The sequence below is a fragment of the Sebastes umbrosus genome, chromosome 3 (genome assembly GCF_015220745.1).
Source record: "Sebastes umbrosus isolate fSebUmb1 chromosome 3, fSebUmb1.pri, whole genome shotgun sequence".
NCBI lineage: Eukaryota > Metazoa > Chordata > Actinopteri > Perciformes > Sebastidae > Sebastes > Sebastes umbrosus.
In genome coordinates this window covers 10,368,010-10,390,000 of record NC_051271.1, presented here as the reverse complement: position 1 = coordinate 10,390,000, position 21,991 = coordinate 10,368,010, and the positions used below count along the sequence as shown (strand labels likewise).

General features: G+C 42.3%; 1 protein-coding gene across 8 annotated transcripts in view; it reads right to left on the bottom strand.

Annotated features, from left to right (window-relative positions):
- Positions 1–21,769, bottom strand: part of rbfox2 (RNA binding fox-1 homolog 2) — a 42,646-nt gene extending 20,877 nt beyond the window's left edge. For 2 of the 8 annotated variants that reach the window (XR_005206396.1, XR_005206395.1), the window contains exons 1-2: positions 20,617–21,769; positions 11,116–11,166 (exon numbers count right to left, since the gene is read on the bottom strand). Coding sequence is in view for 6 of the 8 variants with exons in the window: in XM_037765704.1 (XP_037621632.1) it covers positions 11,116–11,166; positions 20,617–20,871 (306 nt within the window). In the remaining 2 variants the exon portion in view is untranslated. Of the gene's footprint in view, positions 1–5,002; positions 5,120–6,854; positions 7,087–11,115; positions 11,167–20,616 lie in introns of those variants that run through there. The other 6 variants (XM_037765701.1, XM_037765705.1, XM_037765704.1 and 3 more) reach the window with 5 other exon arrangements.
- Between the last annotated feature and the right edge of the window lie 222 nt (positions 21,770–21,991).

Here is a 21,991-nt window from a genome sequence, read left to right as displayed (position 1 = left end):
CCAATCTTGTCCACAAGCACCCAAATTAAGATTTTGATAAGTGATAACATCCTTCACATCCTTGCCTTCCTGTCCTGCCTCAGTTTCATGAAGCAGCACGACGGTCTTACCTTGGTTTTCAGAGAATGTTTTCTCATTATTTGCACAGACTGTTGCAGTCATTATGCCCTGTGGATGTTTTGATTATATAATATCAATATGTAAGTAAATATACATCTAGGTCTACAAAATCTCAGTCTCTTCCTAAGTTTTCTGCATAAAGAACTTTCATTTAATAGCACTGTATTGGGAGGATACTGATTTCAAGGCGTTCCCATACATCCATCCATCTTTCTAATGTGTTTTCTGTATAATTCTGTGCTCTGATTAATGAATAAAAGCTTAAAAATAGATCGCAAAAAGTGTTAATATGTGGAGAATTTTTCTGTCTGTATCACTGTTACATCACTGATGGTAATAATGTGAACATGAGCTGAAATCCTCTGATGAGACATCCTGAATTCATTATATTTGAGAGAGACAGAAAAGGAGGGCAGAGATGAGGAACATTAGTCAGTTTAACTGCAGGAGACAAAATACATTATGTGCTAAATGATACACTGGTTGGCTTCGCCTTGCATCAGCCCATCCTAGATGAACTGCATTTCGCGGAGGTAAAAATGATAGCGGGCGGAGCAAGTCGTTCTGGGTCACCAAGTAAGAGCTAACCTGGATGACAAGCAGAAATAGGGAAACTAGACCCGCTCCTGTGTCGTGCTAGAAAGGGAAAGTTGATCACCCAGGTTGGGTCAAGTGGTGAAAGGGGACGATAACTGAGACTATGCCTACATGTATAGTTCAGAAAGTTTTACCTCAGTGCTGCAAAATGATAGCAAACAACTTAAAATAAAACCTTTTATGCCGAATTCACACCAGAGCAGCGGCCAAGTGCGGCCTACGGCAGGCTGCCTTGCAATGTCCTGAGCTCAGCGAGCTGCGGCCGTTTGATTCTGCAGTGCGACCAAACAAAAGTTGGGAAGAGTTTAACTTTTAGCGGCGAATTGTTGCCAGAGAGTACCCGCAGCAGATCCTGTGTCTCCTGTAACATGTTGACCTATGTTACAAAGAATTTCTTCCCGCCTGAAACACATGAATATGCCTCCCGGCAACAGCAATAACGTAATTATTGCAGCGAGCTACACCTCACCGCTGCCTGGTGTGAATTTGGCATTGGGTACAGTAGCAGCTCTATGGGGGGCATTGTTGGCCTGTCCACCACTGCAGATTGAAATATCTTCACAACTATTAGATGAATTCTGATGACATTTGGTACACACATTCATACCCCCCTCAGGTTGAATTGTAGCATCTTTGGTGAGCCTGCAGCGTAAGGACAGCCTCACACAAGCACTAGCATTACTGTAGATCAGGGGTTCTCAAACTTATTACTCAAAAGTCAGCATATGATTTTTATTCAAGGTCAGAGGTCCAGAACGATTGGCGATAACAAAATAACATTTAAACAATTCACTTAAAGGGGCTCTATGTAAGAATAAGAAATGGCTTGTTAACAGTGACACCAGTGGCTGTTAAGTCAATGACAGTCAGCGTCCTGTTGATCGTGCTCGTTTGTTGGCGTTAGTGGACTCCATTTCTAACTGAATGTTAGCTATTGTTGCACACTGTTAGCCCTGTAGCAGAGCTTAAGAAAGTAAAGGCACTCACGGGCGTGCATGACGTCACATCCGTTGGATTTTTCCAGAAAAACCTGCCCGCATTCTTCACATTAAAAGCAGTCTAGCAGGCTGTTAGAGGAAACCCAGAAAGTCTCACTTTTTAGGTAAGGTTACAACCTGTTCACACACTGGCAACAAAACAAACAATTAAAAAACACTTTGCACATATGTGTAAAAACTTACATACAGTGCCTTTAAGACCCGCTAGGCTACTCGTTGTCGCAATTAATTAATGTCCTATCACTTGCGATTGGGTCAGCATGAAACCGAGGCAGACACGGCTCAGACAGTTATATGACACTAGTTGTAGATATCATGTACCAGAGAAAACAAGATATAGTCTGTATAGTTTCTGCGATTTAGTAGCTGATCGCGAATTCTCCGATGTAACGTTAATGTGTGAACTCGGCAGCAACAACAACACTTTCCAGCAGTTAACGTCGCCATGACAATGATGTCAACAATAGGGAAATAAGCCACGTTAAAACCCCATTCATCTGATGACAAGATCGCTGTGAATGACCTCCAGCTACACTGCATATTCAACATCACTAACAATTTGTATTGTAAAATGTATTTCAAAATAGAAAATGTTACACTTCATAACGTATCGTATTCATAACCCGAGGTGTGGGCTGGGTCCGGATTGAGAAGCCCCACTGTAGACGCTGAGTCTCGTTTAAAATCTGAAGCTATTGTGTGTATTATGTGTGCTACTTGCTGCAAAATGAGTTGCCCTCCATAGAACAATACGTCTGGAAGTTGAACAATGAGCAAAAATGGAGGAAGGAAAACATTTGAGGAAAATTCACTCAGGGATCCCTCGGCTATAATGGTTGGTGCTGAGAAAATAGTCGACTACAAAACAGAAAGAAAGAGCAAAAAACATTCTACCTTTTGTCAAATTTGTTGGGAAAACTACCCTCCTACTCTGCATTAAAATGTTCCATCATGGCTCCAGTGTTGTCGTACTCGAGTCCCAACATTGATGACTCATGACACAACTCACTCATCTACTGATGAGTCAGCCTCGGACTTGACAAGTTGTGATGGAACTCAGAAAGAATGATAATGACTTGAATTTTTAATACTGCACACTTTGGACATGAGGGTTTTGATATCTTGGCTGCGACACTATATAATATTTCCACAGTCTATACCACCGCTAACAGATTATATCCATATCAATCATAACAGCCTCCTCATTGTTGTTGCTTATGCACAGAAACAGACTACAGCCTAGCAGGGGAATGGACAACCCCGGCTGTTGCTGTTCCTTCTGCCAGACCAAAATAGAAGCGGGAATACGAGCCAAAAACAACCTTGTATTTGTGTTCGACGATTGGCCTTTTCAGAGGAGATCCATTTTAGCCGCATCTCCGCAGCGCTCTCTCTACCTGATACACTGTGTCAACATCCCGCTATCTACAAAAATAGTGTGTGCCTGCTTGTTTTTATCCGCTATCTCAAAACGTCAAGTTATGGGCCTTTTGCTGACTGCGAGTGGCCTTTGTGCTTGGCATCAGGATGAAAGCATCTGCTGAATAAATGCACATAGATAGCAGGATAAGTGGAGGAAGACAACGAGGGAGAGGGCATTCCTGGTCAAATTGAAGAAAAGTGCTGCCCTGTAGACAGACAAACTGTACCTTGTTGTACGCATTTGTGCCAGCACTCAGGTTTGTGTACGTTTTGTTTGTGTACATGTCGTGTGCATATCAGCGTGTGCGTGTGCACGTTTGTGCTTCCGCTCCCCTGGCGTTGGGGCGTTAAGGCATTAAGGGTTGTGTAAGTGTATGCGTTGGCCAGGCAAAGCCAGTGACTCAGAGCGGTAGCTGTAGCTGGCTTACTTTCGGGTCAGTTAGCAGCAGCAAGTGTGTCTGAGGAGACATGTTATAAAATGTGCTCGTCTGCAGCGGTCTCACTACGCTACAGGAGGAGACGAGGAGGAGGAGGAGGAGAAGGAGGAGAAGGAGGAGAGGAACATGGCTAAGAGCTAACTAGGGCAACACTGGGTCATTTCACATGAATAATGACATTTCAGTATCTTACTTCCTTGGGCCTCCAGCCATTAGTCTATAGCCTAATTCAACAAACTTGACGCTGGAAAATGTGATTCATGCTGTTAGCAGCAGCTCACATTTTGGCTCAATAATCGTATTAAACGGGGGAAGTTGTGTTCAGCTCAGATCTTGGCTCCTGACTCCGCGCCGATGCTACCCGAGCTGCAAACAGCTGGAGAAACGTTTACAGCGTGTCTGCGGCATACCGATGAGCCAGGAGACACCCTCTTGTTAAATTATTCCATCCCACGTCAACCCCTCCTCCTCCCCCTCTTGCTCTTCTTCTTCTGCGCTCCTCTTGCTGCTGTTCTCCCTTTCCTCCCACTCTCTCTGCTGTGCGCTTCGCTTCTTTACGCTTCATAAAATCCAGACGGGACCCTTGCATATACGTCCCGCCCCCACGCATGTCAATCAAGCCCATTTGCTTCATAGCAACAAGATATCAGCGACGCCCGGGCTCCTCCTCCCACACTCTTCTCCATCTCCTTATAGGGTAACATGTCTGCTTGTCAAACAAACCCCTCCCAGTACAACCCCCATCCTTCTCCTTGTAGGGCTTCATGTACGACCCCCCCCTTCCATCATTTCTGGGAGGACCCCCCTTCAACATACATGTGCACGCATGATCACCGAATGTCCCTGTCATCCCTCCACAAGCTGTGTCAACGGGTCCGCTCGGCTCCACTGCAGCGTTTTATTAAAGGTAAACACTCAACAACAAAAAAGATGATGACATTATTTGTCCACATGTATTCCTCATTAAAAGCCACACGCCATACCAAACAAACACGTGTGCAGGTGAGCACACAAACTCGCACACAGACGCATATTTACCCAACATGGACATGCTCTCTTTCAATACATTAGGTATGACCATGAAACGAGTTAGTCTTGTTTAGGGCTCAAGTAGGGCTCTGTGACAATAAAGCACTCATCTAGTTGTCGAGTGTGGTTTGAAAATGTACACAAGCCAGTCGTAGAACGGTGTTGTCACTGTCAACCGCACCATCCAAAGAGTCAGCGAGGGTAACCCCTATCCATTTCAAAAGCAGCTTCTTTTGAATTCAACGGAGACGCCTCCCAGCGAGCGCTTTTAGAGCCATTAGAGATGCAAATAGCTGCTAAAGAGGCATAACCGCTACAGCAACTCCAGGTTTGGGCAATTTCATAACCATCTCTCTATGTTTTTTTTTGATTTAGAAGCATAGTGCAAAAGGTGTTTACCTCACATGGCTCTCCCGTCGACATTTTCCTCACTCCTCGAACCATTTAACAATCCGCACAAAATGAATGACTCATGCAAGTTGCCACGGCAACACGGCTCATTGGGATCATTTACCGACCATCATTGTTAACCCTGCAAAGAATCAATAACAAGATTTGTGGAGGGTGGGAGGTGGAGGAGGCTGGGTGAAGAGGGGGGGTTGAAACCTCATGACCCGTTTACAGTGAAAGCGTGGCAATGTGTGTGTGTGTGTGTGTGTGTGTGTGTGTGTGTGTGTGTGTGTGGGTGTGTGTATGTGTGTGGGTGTGTGTGTAGTTTTGCAGCAGGTAGGAGTCTCTCCCTTGCCTTAGGGCACACGCTTAGGTGGGGCTTGAAAATATTTCAGTCTTTTTGAACAACTCTCTTGCAGCAAGGGCCAAAAAATATTAGCATACAGCAACACTATAAAAGAGCTAATAAATCAGATCTCTGAACACATGCACACACACACACACACACTCAGACACACACACACACACGTAACTGCAAAGTCAGCTCTACAGTCTGAAATTGCGTCACAGAGCGAACCAGCTCTCTCCAGTTGACCTAATATCGTTGCTCTCTCCATCTCTTTCAACTCCTCTCATTTGTCCGTCTCTGCATAATTTCAGTTTCCTCATCCACGGGCTTCCCTGGCAACTGCCCGAGGGTGTCCCATCACCTTAAAAATCAATTTTCTATTCTCCCGCTCCCATTCTCTCACTCTTTTCCCAAACCCCATCCCCCTCTTCCAGGGGCTCTTAGAGGAAAACATTGAGATAACAGCTGCCAGGGCCCCAGGGAGAGCAATAGAGGAGGGAGAAAAGAGGTCAAACAGTAAAGAGAGCAGGAATCCAAGGTACAGCTGAAAGAGAAACACACACGCAAAGCAAAGGCAGGGAGAAACACACACACACACACACACACACACACACACACACACACAAACACACACACACAGACACAGAGAGCCTGACTCACCGAATGAAATGTAATGATATGAACGAGACACTTCGCGCACCAACTTTGCAGCCCACTGTGTGCTTCGGCTTCTGTGCGTTTGTGAAATGTGTGACACAGAAATTACAGTGAGGAGGTGTTGTTAGCTGAGTAGAAGAGATGCAGAAGGGAGGAGGGAGGAGGAGGAGAAAGAAAAGAGAGTAAGAAGACAGAGACAACTGTTCTGGGGACACCTGTCCCTTTCGCTCACAGGGCTTGAGCGATGTACAGAGACAGCTGCAGAGGCAATAAAGAAGAAAGACTTTTTTACGTACCTCTCCTCCCCCTACTCCCTTCGCTGTTTCCACTCAGAAATGTCTAAAGAGTTTACTGCAGTAACATCCAGCTGTACAGACTAGCGTGCAGTACTGTATGTATCTTCTGAGCAATACATAATACATGGCAGAGCACGGGTTTTCTGGCAGTGGCAGCTCTTGATGTTCAGATTGCATGCGCTTCTAGCTCTGGGCATGAGAACAGATGCCACAACAACGGCGTACAATAATACATCACCGCTCGTGCGTTTCGCCATAGCGAATCATAATTGTATAGCGATACAATCTCCAAGCCTGTATCTCTCGCTGTCATCTACGCCTACTACGCTGGTTTCACTGTTTATATCCCTCATAGCAACTAACGAGAGTCTGAAATGCCCTGACTGGACCACTCCAGCAAAAGGGGGTCAAGAAGAGTCCTCATCTGTTAGTGGTTAATTAACATTTCATGCTCAATGACAGTGCCCGCCCGCTCCGATGCCGTTGCATGTACAGTGGAGCCAAAAGAGATGTACGGCGTACACAAGAGGATGCGAGAAAGATGGAGATAAACACTCACCGACAACACGGAAGGATAGTACAGTCCCATCATCGTATTCTGTGCAACAACTCAAACTGTCGTCGCTCCTCTCTCCTCTCTCTCCGTTCCTCTTCTCACGCTGCCTCGCTTTCCTCTCCCTCTCCGAGCCTGTGTCACTTCACCAGCTCAGTCTCTCTTGTCTGTCTCACAGATTCAAAATCTCCCTCTCTCTGCCCCCGCTCGCTCTGTCTGCCATGCCAATCCCCCCCTCCGTCCTCCCCACCTCCTCTCCCTCCTCCTCCTCCTCCTCCTCTGCTGGCCTCTGTCCCTGTCACTCTCCCTCGCTTGCTTTCTTTCTTTTCCTTCCCCCTCTCTCTCTATCTCTCTCTCTCTCTCTGTCTCTGTGTCTCTGTCTCCCACTCACTCTTTTCTTTCCCTCTCTCCCACTCGCTCCTTCCTTTCCCTCTACCCCCAGCCTTCTGTTTTGCTGCTGTGCCCTTGCCGGCTCATCTCTTCTGCCTCGTCTCCAGTCCTCCTCTCTCACCCAGATAGCTTGACGCCTCCCCCCTCCTACTTCTCTGCCTCTGTCACACCTGCAAACTTTCCCCTCCCCTCTGCTTCCCTCTCATGTCGCAGTCCCTCCCTCTCCTCTCTCTCTATCTCTCTCTCTCTTCTTCTGTTCTCTTTCTCCATGTAGGTGAGTTAACTGGGGCTGCTGGCACCACTGGGAGAGGAAGTAAAGACTCTCCTCTCCCTCTCTCTCTCCTCTTTCTCTCTCTCTAGCCCCTTTCAGAGATGCACCTTGTTACATAAATGTGCTGGCAATTTACATGTTTGTCTCACGTCTTTTCTGCAAAAGTCACGTCTGCATAGGGCTGCACAATTAATCGAATATTTAATCGCGATCACAATTTTGGCTTCCCACAATTAAATGAATATGATCGCCTGCGATACTGACGTTTAAAATGCATGTTCTGCTCATAGAAAACGCTGCAGCATATCAAATCAAGGGCTTCCTAAACTAACAGCTTGATGTTTTGGCTTCACTTTTGGGTATAGATATTATCGATACAACCAATGTGTTGATGATTAAATTAAGAGCATTAAACTGTCTAGATCTTATTGTTGCTGATTTTGCTCTTGAAGTGCATCAGATTGAAGCATTTAACTTTAAAATGAAGCTAACAAAGGGGTAACATGAATATTCCTGTATTTTTTTCATATTGCAATATATATACTTATAGCATAAAAATTATATTGCAATGTCAGTTTTTTCCAACATCGTGCAGCCCTAATTTGTACATTAGCAGGAATGTAGCACAGCATGGAAGTGGAAGCAGTGCTCTGTTTATTTTAATGTGAAAGTGCAATAAAAATATGTTGTCGCTAAAATTAGTGAATAATCATGACAAATAATCATGATATCAATATTTTGGCCATATTTTAGCATCTTTCAGCTCATTGTTTTGGTTTTACAGCCTGCATTTTTACTCTTTTGGTGCACTCTCACTGCTCCGAGTCCTTTTAACTAGGGCTGCAGGATTTTGAAAAAATATTAAAAAATTTGACTGATATTGCAATTACGATATGATATGATAGAGCATATAATTCAGTATTCTCATTTTAACTGAAAAACGTTTTTAAATGATTGTGGTGTGATTTTTGCGGGGATCAGTATCAAACAAAGATGTTTTCTTAAGTCTGCATATGATGTGTAGGCCAGGACATCTCTGCATCATGACAATATTTAATTTAAAATGGTATTTTAACACATATTTCCCCTTTAACAAATATTGCGATTTCCTCCTCATCCTGCGATTTGAAAATTGCAAAAGGCCATAGTGCGATTTCGATAACATTTTATTTAATTGTGCAGCCCTACTATCAACCTCATTTCCAGCAGAATAAGACAGCTGTTTTAAATGAAAAACAGCACCAAACCGCAGACAGACAAAGTTAGCGACTAGCTGGTGGAGCATTTAGCAGCTAAAGAGACAGATATCTTTCTCAGACACATTTAATGACACGTGTATCGACCACTGGGGACAGGAAAACACGCCTTGAGCAGCTACTCGATCAGAAATGCAACAGAATGGAACGAGTGTGAGGATTCATCATGTCATATTATTTTTTTAAAAAGACAGTCAACGATGTCCTCCAACATGGTAATACTGAACTCATACACACATACAGTATTTGTCTTCAGCACGACATCCATCAGATGCATGCATTGTTTCCTGTGAATCCCATGTGCGTGGGTAGGTAATTTAAATCTTGCACGGGAAAGGCGGACTCCACCAGTAACAATGACAGCTACTATAACTACTAGAGAGCAAATTATAGAATATAGATAATAAATGTCAATGTCCTTCATGCTCGTGATGGTCTTTAACTAGGCTTCAGTGGTGACACAAGTTTTAACCATGACTATAACCTGTATAGCCATGGTTAACGTGTACACAAGAAGTGGATGTAGTCATGTGATGTCACCCATTGGTTTGTGGACTGACATTTTGAAGCCTTGAGTTTGCCATTTTGGCCGTCGCCATCTTGGTTTTGTGCAACCAGAATTGACACGAGAGGGTTGAGCTAAGTACAACCAAACGCTGAAAAAGACATTTCCTTGGCAACCAAAATGTTACAATTAACTTTCATGAACTGAAAACACACTGTGAAAGGGTTAAAGATGTAAGACAACTCCCAGACCGGACAACGCCGTGGTAGCGACCTGTCAATCACAAGGTAGCTACGCCCTAAAGCATATCCTGCTTTATGGACTATTTGACTCTAAATGGGACCGTAATTAACTAAATGAACATCACGCTGTATTGAAGAAGACTTGAAACTAGCGATTGAGAACATAAACTCATGTTTACAATGTTTCCTGAGGTAATAAATCAAGTGAGAAGTAGGCTCATTTTCTCATAGACTTCTATACAATCAGACTTAATTTTGCAACCAGAGGAGTCGCCCCCTGCTGGCTATTAGAAAGAATACAAGTTTAAGGCACTTCAGCATTGGCTTCACTTTTCAGACCCAGAAGTTGCCCACTGGTTTAAACGTCTATCACTGATGCAGAGCCCACTCATCATCCTTAAGATCCTTTTATTCTTGCAACTCATCGCTGTTTTCATGCAATTCCACCACTACCTCTCACTCTCCAGGTGACAAATATCACACAAGCCTTTCTTGTCCTGTCACATTTGAATACAGCAATTACTGAACGATCACCTAAAAAAGCCCCCGAAACATTACTTTAACAGAGAAAAAGACAGGAAAGTTTGATATTGCATGTCTGACAAGGGCTCGTCCCTCTCTTCACACAACAGCTCCTGCTGCTCTCCAGGCTCTTCCTTTCAGGAGCCTTTGATCACATCATTCTCACACTGCTGTTGACAGTTTAGCACCTCAGTGTTGTGGGAGCCTCCGCTGCCCCGGCATTGTTTTTCTTCCTTCTCTGTCTTTTTTTTTTTCCTGGTCAGAAGCCGGTTTACACCTCTGAGTAGTCCCTCAAGTAGCCTTTGACTACATCCCAGCAAGAGATTGCTCGCACAAGGTAACACTTCAGCTTTTAGGTTTATTCTTCAAACATTATAATTAGCGAGGAAACGTTTCAAAGCTTCATCACCTTACAGTGAGATAAAAACTAATTGGCTTCCAGGCTTCCTAAACAGTACAATAAAAAAAAACTCATACTGAAGCAAATAAGAACATACATGTGAAGGCTTAAGACAGATCTAGTGCAGATAAGCGGCCAGAGGTTGTTGGGCATCACAGAGAGCGAGGGATGAGGGGATTATGGGCAGAGCATGAGAGGATGAGTGGATGAATGAAGGATGATCTAAGGATTAACCACATAAACTGAACAGTCTAATAACACAATCAGCAGGCTAATACAAACACGGGTAAACAGATTGTAGCCTTGCACACACACAAACAATATACAATATGGGCGTGTATTAGCGTTTGTTTGAGGAGAGGAAAAACTAGAATATCTTCGTGTTTAACGGCGCTAACAGAATAAATAATTCGGATTTAAAAGCTCAAAGATGATTAATAATATTGCTGATTGTTGAGAGTAGAAAGAAAAGTAGTGGGAGGGCAGGACTGGAAGAGTGAAGGGTGTGGAGGCATGTCTTCTACACGACTGATAAATTATAATCTACACCCCCACCTTGTGGTTTAGAGAGCTTCACTGAGCCATGTTAATGCTTTATGAATAGGAAAGAAATATCAGAAAGAAAAAAAGATGATGGAATATCATAAAACATGTGAGTTTGCGATTAAATTATGTCCTTACCTGGCTATGAGATGGGTAGCCATGGTAACCAAGGGTCAAAGGGTCGTTGTTCTGAAAGAGAAGAGAGCAGATTTTGGATGCATGGTCAGTAATTTGCAAAACAAAAAGCAGCTTGGTGTCATTTTTTTTATTACTCAGGAATGCCGTTTCATTCACTCACATGGTTCTCTAGTCTTTCACACATTTAATTTGACTTTACAGTTCTGCGGTGTTACTGACTCCTAATCAAATTAACTCGCCCGGTGACACACTCCTGCCATCTCCTCTGGAGTTTTCCACCCAGCGGATCTTTTGTCTGCTTGTAAAGAAGTGATAACGGGGGCGAGTGAGATCATGCAAGCGGGAGATGAAAGACGGGGCATAAAGAACGAGCTCTCACCACGGCTCTTAAATCATAAATAGGTCAGGAGTGTCAGCGAGCATGAAGCCCGTCGGTGTGAAATGGCATCATGAGCACTGATGCAATCTCCGACACATTCCTCTCAATGTTCATGCTGTGTAAAAGCAAAGGACCAATACATCAAACATCTGGTGAGTAATTATAATCTAACAAGATGCTCTAAGAAAACAACTCATTTTGTTTGGGAGCCAAATATTAAACACAAATCATGTCCCTGCTCCCAAAAATAGTTTGTAACTCACTTTATTTGTACTCATAACACTGTGTTCCAGCTTTTATGCTAATGTATTCCATTAAAAAGGGAGTGTTACGCAGCAATTTCAACACGCTTTGAAGGAGGAAAACAGATTTGCCTGTCTCTGGCTTCATATCACTAGATTAGAAAACAACTCGGCTCCTCCCTCCTCTCTCCATCCTCCCCCCCCCCATGATCTTCCTTTCATCTGGAACCAATGTCCCTCATCTGCTCTGTCCTCGGGGGGAACACTTTGCTCTGCGCGCATTACAGCTTCAGTTCGCCTGATTAATACTGTAGCCATCTAACTTTGGACCCCATGGGGCATTTTCGCTACAACTAAGCACAAACGCAAGAAGCTTGGTCGGGAAGGGGAGGAGGGGGGAGAGAAGGAAGCGTCTAGAAAAATGCAGTTTGTGTGAGTCTATCTCAGAGCCAAAAATGTACTTAGTGAACTGGCTTTGGGAGGCAGAAGCTCTAAATAATGAATCACCTCTTAGAGGCTTGAATAACATGAATAAAGTATAAACCTTATTTTACAGCGAAGCCAAACTCTAAACAACGCACTGGAGGCACAGAGTTGAAAAGGATCAAAAAAAAAAGAGGAGACAAAATGGGGCGGTACGCTACGTCAAAGAAGTGAAAGGGGTGGGGGAGAACACATCTGGGAACATCTGGAATTCATATTACGAGAGGCTGCGGGAGGAACCAGAGCTGGAAATACAACGGGAAATGAACAGCAAAAAGGGGGGAAAGAAAAAAACTGAAAAGAGATGGAGGGAGGCAGCAAAGACAATGACTCACACACATGAGCGGACTAGTCATGTGCTTCATTTCCTTAAGGAGCTGAGAGGAATGAGAGAGGGATGGCTGCATGGAGGCTGTATCAGTCTCACTCTCAACATCACAGTCACTAGCGCAGTGCATGAGGAGCAAGAAGATTTTGTACGATAATTAATCGTGCTTCAAAGTTTTTTGTGTTGGTGATGACAAATGAGGCACAGCTGATGACGGCGGTGTTTTTTTTTGTTTTGGGGGGGGTGGGTGCGGGGCGGCTAAAACAAGAGAGGAGAGACTGCAGGGGAATACCGGGTGAGCAATCAGGAGAAAGTAACAAAATGACTTGAAGTCAACAGATGGCGAAGAGGGGAGGAGGGGGGAGGAAAGGCGAGCTCAAGGGGGGGAGGAAACAGAGCCCTGTAATAATAAAATCTGCTCAAGCTCAGTTACCTCCAACTTTCTCCTTCACTCTATCCTTCCACAAGGCGACAGTAATCCCTCTTACATGAACTCTGCTACTCCTCTCCAAAAACTACAGGTGGTGGTAGGTGTCTGTGATTGTTTTGTGAGTGTGTATGATGTCTAATTTAGTCACAAGACTCGTGTCTATTCCTATCGTGCCTTTTGGGACTGCTGCTCTTCAGAAGAGGAACTACATTTTCACTGCTCTGAGAGTCATCCTACCTAACTGCAAAGCAGGGCACTCCATACACTCAGGAGGATGTGAATCCATTTCATCCACAGAGCACTTATGTGCTAAGCCTCCCGAACAGTCGGCCAGATCATCTGAAGTTTATTTCCCCTCAATGTACTTCACATCCCTCCGACTTTCCACAGTAAACCTACACATGCTTTTTCAGGAGGATGTTGGCTGCAGGCAGAGTGGGTTTTGGAAGCCGGCTTCACAGCGCTGGCACAATAATAATCATATAGCAGCATCGGCCAGCGAATCACACGCAACAAACTGGTGTCCACTGCGCTGATCTGCATCTCCAGATACAACTGTTATTTTTATCCCTCCAATTTATTTCAGATCTGATTTGAGAAGATTAGTATTTGCATGTAATTATTTACTGCACATCTTAATTGCCCATCATGATTAATTCATTCCACTGGAACTAGAGTCTGATACTGGACTTTACGCTGATGTCCATTTTTGGTAGAAACATTTGTCTGCTGCTAATTTTTTTAACATTTTTAGAAGAGATTAATTCAATTTGATTAGCACAGGGCATTGAAACACCTAAACTATGTAATAATTAACATATTTCTACATAATCTGAAGCACTTTTATGTGAATTATGTGTACGGCTGCTACTAACAATTATTATTATTATTAATCAGTATTTTTTGGCTTAATCAATTAATTGTTTAGCCTAATTAATGTCAGAAAATTGTGAAAAATGTCCATCACAATTTCACAGAGCCCAAGATGATGACTTCAATTAATTAAAATTTTATCTCCATCGCAATATGGCCTACTGCAATTTTCAAATAGCAGGAGGCTCAGTACTTGTTAAAGGGGAAATGTGTGTCAAAACACCATTTTAAATTAAATATTGTGGTGCTGCAGAGATGTCCTGGACTACACGTCATGTTCTACAGATCTTTGTTCGGTACAGATCCCTGCAAAAATCACACAATAATCACTTAAATACGTTGGAATGAGAATAACGATGTAAAAAGGACCATCCCCTCTAATATTGCAAATCAAATCGCATTTGCAATGTCAGTCAAAATAGTTGAAATTTTATATTTTTTCAAAATCGTGCAGCAAAAAAATGTACGTTCTTTGTCTGATCAACATCCACAAACACAAATATATTCAATATTCTTATCATGTTTGTCAAAAAAAGCAGCAATATTTGCATTAGAGAGGTTGGAAAAAGTTAATTTTTGTCATTTTTGCTTGAAAAAAATATTCAAACAATTAGTCAATTACCAACAGCCAGTAATACCCACCCTAAATATATATTATTATATATGTCTAACTGTGAGATAAGAGATCATCAGAGCTCAAAAATGTACTCTGAACCTGAAGCATTAGTTCTAAATAGACATGAATAAATATACTTTCATAAACAGCATTAAGATCAACACTGTAAGAGTAACAAATCACTCAATTGCAATTGACATGTGAGGATAACGACACTTAAAGGACATCAAATCTGCCCCAGAGCAGAGCAGAGCACCATCTCTCTCAAACATGATTCAGTCAACAGACCTCTGCTGGCAATTTATCACAGCAAAACAGGGGCCCAAAAACTAAATAAATACTCTCAACTCACAGCAAGATTTCATTTTTCTTGCTGACGTTTTCTTTCTATTTCAGTGCCGCGGCTGAGATGAAAAGTACAGAGGGGTGATCCACCTACATTAATGTCCGAATCAAGTCATTTGTCCCCGACGCTGTCGCCCCTGGCAAGACCTTATTAGGTTAGAGAGAGCCCCGGTTCCTACGCAGAGTGACAACAAAACATGAGCTGCTCAGCAGCACGCCAGATGGATATTAAAGCGGACAACCTCTCAACAATTCCCAAAACCTGACTCAGGCTGGAGATGCAGGGTGTTGTTATGAAACTTCCCCGGTGCAGCACAGGAATGTAAAATGGACTCGTTATTTTCATTGGGAGCACTCTAGCTGGTGGTCTGCGCAGCCGATAACTTAATATTCATTTAAAATCCATACTATTGGATGAGCGCCGTGTCAGCAGCAGGAGGTCAGCAGCTAATTTCTATGAGCAGCCGTGAACATTTGAACTCACACTGTTGAATGAACTCAGCGAGATCCATTTGCTCGTGTTAGCTGAGCATTCAGTCATGTACTGCACGCGGCACTGATTTATATGTGCCTTGCTGCTCTGCTAAAACTTTGCAGATTTGACTCGACAGAGTATTTCCACCCCCGCATTGTGATGACATCATGCCCTAATGAGAAAAACAGCAGTGTCAATGGCCGAATGGGAAAGATCCCATTATTGGGCTGCAGTGGTACAAATGGATTGCTCTTTACCACAACCACACCCCACTGTGTTGGCTGCAGTTACAGGTCAGAGGTCAACTCCTGCCGTGATGCCGGCAGTAAAATGTTTTTTTCTACATAAATAAAAGGATGGAGGAAGGGAGACACGGTGCTTTAGGAGAGCCAGGATTCTGTCTGCTGTAATATTTTCCATCCTTTAGCCTCCTCTGAAGACGAGCTTTACAGAAAGTGCTTGTGTGCATTTTTACAGATGTTTCTTTGGAAGCCAAGTGCTCCAGTTTAAAAAGTAGGAAAATTGAACGTCACTCAAACCACTTTGCTTCTAAAATATCGATGGTTTCACCGGGTTAGGGGAATAATTAAATTTACTGTATATACACAGACTGGTATTTAAAAACCTCATGGCTGAGCTTACAAACTGACAGCCAGTGTAGTTTTTGGAAGTATGAAACAGAAATGTAGGATCGCAACTGACAATTACTTTCATATCTTGATTAATCATTTAGTCTATACAATGTCCACCAAAGATTCTCAAAGTCCAAGGTGACATCTTCCTGATTAATCATCAATAAAACATCAGTAAACAGTGAAAAATGCCTATCACAATTTCCTAAAGCCCAAGGTGATGTCATCAAATGGCTTATTTTGTCCGACCAGCAGTCAAGAACCCAAACACATATTCAATTTACAATTAAAACAAAACACAGAAAACAGGACATCTTTATATTTGAGAAGCTGGAAACAGCATATTTTTGGTAGAGCTGCAATGATTAATCTCTAAATTGTCAACAATTAAATTAATTGCCAACTATTTTGATAATCAGTTTGAATAATTTTTTAAGAAAAAAAGACTAAAATTCTCTGATTCCAGCTTCTAAAATGTGAATATTTTCTGGTTTCTTTACTCCTCTATGACAGTTAACTGAATATCTTTGAGTTGTGGACAAAACAAGACACTTGAGGACGTCATCTTGGGCTTTGGGAAACACTGATCAACATTTCTCACCATTCTCGACATTTTATAGACCAAACAACTAATCAATTAATCGAGAAAGCAATCAACAGATTAATCAACAGTGAAATAATCGTTCGTTACAGCCCTAAATAAAACATCAGTGAAAAATGCGATTAATTTTCTTAAGCCCAAGGGGATGTCAATAAATGTCTTATATGGTCCGAACCCAAAACACACATTCAATTTACAATTAAATAAAACAGAGAAAATGGGAAATCTTTATATTTGAGAGGCTGGAAACAGCATATTTTCACTTGAAAAAGTAGTTTAGTTTAATTAGTCGATTATGAAAATAATTATCATCTGGATCGTACCAACATATGATTGTGTGTGTGTCTGTGCATGTGTGTTGTATAAACCATCTGCCTTAGATAAGCATATTTTTTGCAGACCTGCAACGATTGATCGATTAGTTGTCAACTATTAGATTAATCGGCAACTATTTTCATAATCGATTTGATTAGTTTGAGTACAAAAGAAATGTCTAAATTGTCTGATTCCAGCTTCTTAAATGTGAATATTTTCTGGTTTCTTTACTCCTCTATGACAGCTAACTGAATATCTTTGAGTTGTGAACAAAACAAGACATTTGAGGACGTCATCTTGGGCTTTGGGAAACTGTGATCAACATTTTTCACCATTTTCAGACATTTTATAGACCAAACAACTAATCGATTAATCAGGAAATAGAAAATAATCATTAGTTACAGCCCTAGATAAAACATCCGTGAAAAATGCAATCACAATGTCCTAAAACCCAAGGTGATGTCAAATGTCTTATATGCGCACATTTTCAATTAAATAAAATAGAGAAAAGAGTAAATATGTATATCTGAGAGGCTGGACTCTGCATGTTTTTGTCATTTTCGCTTGAAAAATAAGTTTAGTTTAATTGGCCGATAATGAAAATAATTTTCATCTGGATTGTACGTGTGTTGTATAATCCCTCTGCCTTAGATGAGCATATTTTTGTAGAGCTGCAATGATTGATCTATTAGTTGACAACTATTAAATTCATCCTCAACTACTTTGATAATCGATTTGATTTGTTTGAGTAATTTTTAAAAGTAAAATTCTCTGATTCCTGCTTCTTAAATGTGAATAATTTCTGGTTTCTTTACTCCTCTATGACAGTAAACTGAATATCTTTAAGTTGTGGACTAAACAAGACATTTGAGGACGTCATCTTGGGCTTTGGGAAACACTGATCAATATTTCTCACCATTTTCTGACATTTTATAGACCAAAAAAACGAATCGATTAATCTGGGAAAATAATCAACAGATTAATCAACAATGGAAATAATCGTTAGTTGCAGCCCTAAATAAAACCTCAGTAAACGGTGCATAATGCCTATCACAATTTCCTAAAGTCCAAGGTGATGTCATCAAATGTCTTATTTTGTCCAACCAGCAGTCCAAAACCCAAACACAGTCAATTTACAATGTAAGAAAACAGAGAAAACAGGAAATCTTTATATTTGAGAGGCTGGAGGCAGCATATTTTGGGGGTATTTTTGCTTGAATAACAAGTTTAGTTTAATTAGTTGATTAAGAAAATAATCTTCATCTGGATCGTACCAACATCTGTGTGTGCGTCTGCGCATATGTGTTGTATAAACCCTCTGCCTTAGATAAGGATCTCAGGATCAGTGTGGTTATAATGCCCCCTCCAGTATGAGATGTGATCCCATTAGCTGGAAACAAAGCCTCTTTACTGCCAGTGATAGGGCAAATCTGTTCCTGCACCAACTGAGAGAGAGGGGGAGGGATGGATGGATGGAGGGAGGGGGGCGTCTCTCCCACTCTCATTTCCGGACCATCCAGCCAGCTCACGTTCAATACATTTTAGGGGCTGAAGCTATTGATCTGTGCGTCTCTCAACCCCATACACAAACACACACACAAACACACACACACACACACACACACACACACACTCTTCCTCTCACATCTGTTTTTTAAGTGCATTACGTTCCTAAGCCTGTCTGTCAGCACTCACGGACAGCATGGCGATGTAAAGCCAGCCATTTAGTTTTCCAAACAGGAGCAAACAGGCCACTTTACCTCCATTACTGGCGCTTTCAATGGCAGAGAAATAGCTTTCCGTTTACCAATAGAGTGCTTCACCCTACATAATACACCATAATGATGTCCAGAGCATCCTACAGCCCTCCTGTGACGCTCTATCAAGAAATATTTCACCATTTTTGGGGTCACAGAGGAGGGGGATGAAAAAAAAACTGCAAATTGATTTTACTGACACTGAAAGAAAATAGGTTAAGAGAGTCTATGACATTTGCTGATTCAAGCACATAATGCGAGGCCAAACAACTGCAGCAGTGATGTTGATGAAAGCAGGATGGGGGTCTGAGAATCAAAGTAATTAGACTGATTAGGTTTGGGCTGATTGCCCCCTAATAAAACTGGAGGCCTTTGTTTACCTCAAATACCCCCTCCCGTCCGCTCCCCTTCCTCAAAGATCACACAAGCAAACACTGACATCAATTTCCATTGTAAACCAAATGCTGTCCACGCCATTATGCCACATGGCAGGAGTTTTTTTTCTCTTTGCATAATAAAAGGTCAAGTTTGTTTACATTCCCCCCCACCCCTCAGCTGAGAACCTGTCTGGGCTTCACTGATATTCATAATAGAGGATGTTCTTTGGAGGAGTTTTGGAGAGAACAGGATGTCTGTTGTAATATAACAACCAAGTGGATTGATTAATTCATATTATATTATTGTAATTCCTCCTTAAACCTTATATGTAAAAGCCTGAGCTGCAATATAGCAGCAAGAAATGCCACATATTATAGCTGCTACAGCCCAGTGAACACCATGGATTACATGCTTTACTATTGCAACCCCCTCTTGTAAAACTGAATTAACAGCATGTAGAGTCATTTACAGCTGTGAAATGTGCTGGTATGTCCTGCAGTGCTGCTAATGGACTGAGCAGAGTCTATGGTGGACTATTGTGGGCCTTCCTGCTGCTGCAACTGCAATGTGACTTCGACATGTGAACAAATTACAAACCACAATTTATAAGTAAATGCATGCATTTAAATAATACCACCGTGCAAGAGATCTTTGCACCTTGCATTTTGGACAAAAACAGTCACCTCACTGTCACTGTCTCCTTGCTGTAGCTTCATATCTATCCTTCAAAAATGAGAGTGGTATCAATCATCTCATCCAACTCTTGACAAGAAAGCAAATAAGAATACTTCCCAAAATGTCGAACTATTCCTTTAAATATTGCCAGAAATGATTTTAACCTTTTCAACTCCACCCCTCCTTACCATAGACCCATTTTTTGTCTTTCTTTTTAGGGGGTACAGGGGGTCTTAAGGAGGAGATAGCAGGTCAACAGTAGATGTCACATAGCAGTAGTATACATCATCTGAAAGCTGGGAACCTGAAGATTAATTTGAGATACAACTGTGTCAAGTTGTTCCAGTCATAAATCAGAAATAAAAAACAAATAATTGATTAAAATAAATAGTGAAAGTGTGGTAATGGACTGAGCAGAGTCTATATGGTGGACCATTGGTGGGCCTTCCTGCTGCTGCAACTGCAATGTGACTTCGACATGTGAACAAAACCACAACAGGATATTTATAAGTAAATGCATGTATTGAAATAATGCCAGAAATGATTTTAACCTTTTCCACTCCACCCCTGTTTACCATAGACCCCATTTTTTGTCTTTTTTTTAGGGGGTACTGGGGGTCTTTAGGAGGAGATAGCAGGTCAACAGTAGATGTCACATAGAAGTAGTGTACAACATCTGAAAGCTGGGAACCTGAAGATTAATTTGCAACTCAGCACTGTGTGTCAAATTGTTCTAGTCATAAATCACAAAATAAAAACAAATAATTGATTAAAATAAATGGACTGAGCAGAGTCTATATGGTGGAGACCACTGGGGGCCTTCCTGCTGCTGCAACTGCAATGTGACTTCGACATGTGTACAGATTACAAAACCACAATTTAAAATAAGTAAATATAAATGGATTTAAATCATGCCACCATGCAAGAGATCTTTGCACCTTGCATTTGGGACCAAAAAGAGCTCCTCCTCACCTGGCCAACCTCACCGATCCCTCCTGAGCCGTCGATCCGAGGACGCTTGCACTCCGCCCCGGTGGAGTCCACCAGAGCGGCCGCTGTCTGACCGTCTGGCTCCGGGTCTCCTCGCTTCATGCCCCGGACCACCGCCGGAGCTCCGGCCGCGTTGGGGTGCACCACCCCGGCCAGGGTTTCCAGCTCTCTATCCCGGTCCATGAGACCCCGGGACACAGGCAGCATGATGGATGCAACGTCGGTCGACATTAACATTTAAAAATCTTCTTTTGTCCCTCCTTGTCTTGAAGCTAAAAAAAACTCGTGTGCACCTTTTTGTGCTTAAAAACCAAAACCTGGTGGATGATTTTTTTTTTTCCTCTGCAGGTTAAAATAGTCACAAATATTCCCCTACTAGGCCTTTTGTATGACCCCCCTGAAGAGTTGATATTTGGCTCTTTAAGAAATGTAATCTAACCACAAAAACACAATAAACGCGCACAAAAAACCCCACACGCGTTTGTCTGGTTAATTCCCAGCTATGTTTGCTGCTGAGCGTGTATTTATTCAGCCTATACTGCAGGGCTGCCTAAGAGGCCTAACGTTATTTCAGATCATAACAAACCAATTAAATAAGCACCGATCAAAACAATGGCTCCTGAGCATTTATAAACCTACCTACCGCCCAATTTCCATTTGCCCTCGTTTCTCTTTTCTCTATACGAGGAGCTGCTGTGTTTTTAAGAGCGCAACATCAACATCCTACTACCGCAAAACCTCAAGACGAGAAGAAAAATCCCCTCAACATGTCTTCCCTGTCGCCTTTTTTCCCCTCCCTGTCTTATTAGCTTGTACCAGAGGTTCACTGAAAGTCAATCCGCGTCAGGAGCTCTCTCTTGCCCCCATGTTAGTCCGCAAAGTCTGCGTAAAAAAAGCAAAAGACGATTCTCTCTCCAAAAAAAAAAACCAACCACAGAGAGGGCTGCGGTGTTTCCTTCCTCTCTCTCTTTCTCAATCTCTCTCTCTTTCTTTCTCGCCTATAATTTTCTTTCCTCTCCGTTTTTTTCCCGGTGTGATCTTGTAGCCTGTGTGTGTTACAGAAAGGAAATTGTCTCCTCCTCCTCTCTTGGTGTAGTCATTCCCCTCCTCCTCCTCCTCCTCCTATCTTCCTGCTCTCTCTCTCTCTTTGAACGCTGCTGAGCCAGGCAGCCATGCAGCCTGCAAAAATACACGCAGTGTGCCGCAGTGCTTCCATACATCCACACCGAGGGGAGGTGTGTGTGTGTGTGTGAGAGGGGGGGTCTTATGGCTCCAGAGAGACTACCACGCTTTTTTTCTTTGACTTCTATCTATCTATATATTTATGTTACTTTATTTCATCTTATTCTTGATAATC